Genomic DNA, 4,648 nt, shown 5'->3' on the forward strand with positions numbered 1-4,648 from the left:
CAATTTGACAGAGCTTGAAGAAATTTGAAAAGAATAATGGGCAAATGTTACGTAATCCAGGTGTGGAAAGCGCTTAGAGACTTACCCAGAAAGACTCACAGCTGCCAAAGGTGATTCTAACATGTATTGACTCAGGGGTTTGAATATTTATTGAATCAAGACATATTAGTGTTTATTTATTCATGTTTTGTTTTGCAGATGTTCGAATTTTTCTTCCACTTTGACATTACAGAGTGTTTTGTGTAGATTGTTGACAAAAAACGACAATTAAATCCATTGTAATCCTACTTTGTAACAAAACAAAATGTGGAAAAAGTCAAGTGGTGTGAATGCTTTCTGAAGGCACTGTAAGTGTGTCCAATGACCTGATCCACAGCAATGAAGGTGAAAACAAATGTTGAAATAGGCCTACTTCCTTTTTTATCTAGATTTAAAGTAAGACAAAACATTTCTCCCTCAGAACAAAATAGCACATGGAACAGTGGGTCATGTTTTTAAATGTAGATCAGTCCAATTGCTCATAATGTTATGCAAACAGTATGACGTAGCGCCGCTGTGTGGCTGAAAATAATGTAGGCCTAATAATACGTCACCATAAGATCATCAACCAAGCTGAGAGCGAAATGTGTTGTGCACTTGGAAAAATCATCTGCATACATTCTGTGATAATTCTACAAAAATAAAATGCATGTAAAATAACATTCTAAGTTCACAAAATGTCACTAATCAAATCTACAATAGGTCTAATAGCATGCATGCCTAAGCCTCAACAAATGACAGACATCCACTGTACAAATGACACTCGATTTATTCAATAACATGTTCATTTTATAGGCTACAATAGGCTAACAACAAGAGAACGAATAAGATGTAATGGAATAGGTACATGTGAAGAGTTTCATTCCAAAACGTTATATAGACCTACCCATTTTCAGAAATGTTGGTAAATTCGCTTTTATTGTTTACACAAATTATGAAAGAGATTATTGGGTTTTTTCACTATCTAATCATGGCATGGGGTTGTTCAATGAGAGACATGTATTTGTTTAAAATCTATCACTTGATAGTTTCATTTTAGAGAGACATAATTATGTTTTCTTGCAAAATGCTAAATATCTGCCTCTCTCAGAGAAAAATAGGTAGTACTGCTAGGTTTTTCACAGTCAAATGTAACAAGTAACTACATTTTTTATAAAGAAATGTACAAGTGATACATTTGGGACATCAATATATATTTTTTAAATCTACTTTTTGTATACAGTAGTATGAGATCTGTATGTAAAACAATTAGCCTACATTTGACATTTTACAGGATATGAACATTCCATTCGAGCAAAAAGATGGATATATAGCATTTTGTTAAAACAATTTTTAAAAATCACACACAACAAAATCTGAGAACAGTAATATTTTACACAGAAATTAAGGTACCCATAAGCAATCATTTCTGATGAAAAAACACAAATGTGAAAAATTGGTGGATATAGCTTTTTGGAAATGTGTGGAAAAATATATCTTGACAATCTAAAGACCATATGCCCGATTTGAAATTAGTTTACAATCCGATGTCATATGACATGTCTAATCAACACACAATTTCATGCATGATATCAAATGGCATTTGCAGCCTACAATTTCAAAGACAGAGTATCTAAGAGGTTTTAAGTGTTAATCGAACAATCTATTTATTTATTTTCGTGCATAAAAATGTCGAATCTGTGTGTAAAATGTCAAAATAGACTACAAGAAAAACGTATAAAAACTAAAAGGCAAACCCTTTTGTAGTCGTAACTAAAGGAGACACCTGCACTGCATTGTAAACTGTCTGTGTAGGCTACATCTACATGTAGGCTTAACATAACAAAGGCTATTTAAAGTGACGATATATCTTTATCTCCATAATATTTTTAGAGTCGCAGTAATATCCCTACTTTGAAAAGAACACTGCAAGCTTATTTGAGATCAAATCAGTATGTATATGCCTAATTAATAGCCACCTGATGGCGCTAGAAGCCAGACAATCTCTTGCAGACACCAGGGGTGCGTTCAGCAGGACGCAACGTTTTGGAACGTTCAGGTAGAAAGAACATGCATCTCTGACATGTAGAATAAGGAATTACGTCGGCTCTATTTGTAGTATTTCTATCTGCAACGTTCGAGAACGTTTTCGTACTGAACACAACAGTCATGTCTTATCAACGAGAGAAAAATAAGCAAGAAAATGGTTCTTAATCTAGATTTTGTTTGAAATAGGCTACATATAAAAAATAAAATAAACAACAACAAAAAAACAAGCATGTCATTCAATTTGAATCTTTCCACAAATGTTTAATGATTTGCCCATAGGCCCATTCACTTAGGATTTAAAAAAATGTTGGTCCACAAGACAACATTTCAAGAGGGAAAATCATAATTCATAGGCCTAATTTTAAAAGGCGCGCCTTCAGCTATCATTGTGAATTATGATTAGGCCTTTTTAAACTACATTATTAGTAGATTTAATAGGAGTCAATTGTAGTGGTTATTGATATTATTCAGGTTGTTGATGTTGTTGACACAGCTGATGTGCGAGGCAGACACAGAACCAAACGGTCCCGGGGGTTGGAGGTTGTGACTGTGGTAGAGAGTCGGTGTCGACCCCGGCCAATACGAGAATCCAGACGAACCGACGCCTGGACCAACCAGGTTTAGCTTTGAAATCCCTGAAAAGGGAATGGGGGCAAAATTACTCTGGAATTTATAAAGAGCTTGCTCGGTTGTCGAAGGTTGACAAACCTGAGCCAACCCGTGAAAGTCGAACTTGTAAGCATATCGCTTCCCATGGACCTTTGTCATGATGTTTTTGTCGTAGTAGTAGCGCAATGCGCGGCTGAGTTTGTCGTAGTTCATGTTGGGCTTGCTTTTGCGCTCGCCCCATCGCCGGGCCACCTCATCTGGTTCAATTAGCTTGAATTCTCCATTCGTCCCTTCCCAGGCGATGCAAGACATGTTGGCGCTGTCTGACAGGAGTTCGAGGAGAAACTGCCATAGCTGAATCTGTCCACTGCCTTTTCAAAATAACACATAATAATATACATTTGTGACGGGGACAATACGGGAAAATAAGCATTAATTATTTGATAGAATATTTGAAAAATGTATTTAACTTGATTTCCAAAATAAATGGCCAATTACGCATAGAATAAACATGTCGATAACCTATCAGTAGTTGGACAACAATTTGGTTAAATTTCATCAATGTCTATATGTCTTGCAATTACAAAAGCACGAAAGAAAAATATTTGTCTAAAAAGGATGCCTAGTTCACAAACAACACAATGACGTATTTATTGTGCACTCAGAAAAAGGGGTTCATTGGGAGTTCCATGTAGAACGTGTTATCATTTTCTTTCAGCTGATTAATTATCTCTAATCAAATCAATGGCAGTGATTCTATGGACTGAAGATTATTTAAAAAATTAAAAGGTAAAGCTTATATTCATTAATAAAAATGCTCGGAATGCCTATAATACTTACTGGGTTGGGATGCATAAAATAAATACAAATTTAAACATTTTCTTACCTTTTTGCACTCCTGTGTTTATGGGACTCCAGGATGCACCTTTGCTTTCTTTCAACAGATTTTCTGTTGGATCTGCAATAGACCGGTCATTAACACAAATAAATATGTTATTAAACCAATATTATTTGAAAATATAGCATATATTCATGTAAAATAAGTATTCATTGCAAAATTATATGTTAAAATACAATAACAATTTGAAATATTTCTCTTCAGATTGAAAATATGATCAAAAGCATTTAAAAACTATGGTTGTAGCTTATAATCTAGTCTCTAACTAATGCTCTGTTTTGTAATATTTGTGGTTTCTTCCTCCAAGCTTTACGGCTGAAGCCAGGAAACGCGTTCAGGAAAGAGGATATCCGATTTCCGACAAAAGAGGATACGTGCTACAGATTGAAAAGGCAGAGCAGTCGATAGCTAGAAGCAGAATCACTATCCAAGGAATAAAGACGATTTCCCTCATCTGAATAGCCTATAAAGCAATAATATTTCAAATATCACGTACAAAAGCACGAACCTGAGAGATACATGTTAAACATAAGGTTTCCTCCGCAGTTCTGTCTCATTGTAGCTGTTGTTCAAGAAAGGGTTGGATTTCATTCGGGCAAAGATTTTTATTAAACTTTATCTCATAACTGTGATCTGGAATAAATGTGGGACAGATTGAAGTTTCCAGGCAACTGTCACAAACCCCATCTCTGAGACAATATTCAGACAGCAATTTCCTCTGGTGCATTGCTTTAATTAAAAGAGCAATTTGCCTCTGTCATCTCTCCCCGGTCTCCACAATAAAAAGATCCGAGAGAAATTCGGCCTTATCAATCCACCATCAGAGTTTAATAAAGTTTCCGCGTTAAGATCAGAGTTTCTATGGAGAATTGAAGTGTTTGACATGGAAAACCAGTTCAGATCCCCTCTCTTTTCCGCCTCTTTACCTCTTTGCAAACACAGAGACCTATTTCATTTTGGAAAATAATATTGACCTTAAAAACACGCCTCAATGCACCTGGGAAAACAAGAACATTGTATCACCAACCTTCTGTTTATGAGTATAAGGCTATATACAATCGTAGTGTAATGAGG

At 35.4% G+C, this 4,648-nt stretch overlaps 1 protein-coding gene across 1 annotated transcript; it reads right to left on the reverse strand.

Annotated features, from left to right (window-relative positions):
• Nucleotides 1-1,410: 1,410 nt before the first annotated feature.
• On the reverse strand, nt 1,411-4,447 carry LOC121555936 (protein FEV). Its single transcript, XM_041869782.2, has 3 exons — nt 4,083-4,447; nt 3,563-3,634; nt 1,411-3,047 (listed from the first exon to the last, which is right to left on the reverse strand). Exons 1-3 carry the CDS (start codon nt 4,129-4,131, stop codon nt 2,509-2,511), a joined length of 660 nt encoding a protein of 219 aa, XP_041725716.1. The 5' UTR covers nt 4,132-4,447; the 3' UTR covers nt 1,411-2,508.
• Nucleotides 4,448-4,648: the final 201 nt, after the last annotated feature.

Source organism: Coregonus clupeaformis, chromosome 4 (assembly GCF_020615455.1).
Source record: "Coregonus clupeaformis isolate EN_2021a chromosome 4, ASM2061545v1, whole genome shotgun sequence".
NCBI lineage: Eukaryota > Metazoa > Chordata > Actinopteri > Salmoniformes > Salmonidae > Coregonus > Coregonus clupeaformis.

Coding starts and splice junctions, on each gene's coding strand:
- LOC121555936 (XM_041869782.2), bottom strand. CDS start 4,131: ATGAGACAGAACTGCGGAGGAAACCTTATGTTTAACATGTATCTCTCA. Junction 3,635..4,082: donor GTTTAACATGTATCTCTCAG/GTTCGTGCTTTT, acceptor GGTCTATTGCAG/ATCCAACAGAAAATCTGTTG. Junction 3,048..3,562: donor AAACACAGGAGTGCAAAAAG/GTAAGAAAATGT, acceptor TATTTTGAAAAG/GCAGTGGACAGATTCAGCTA.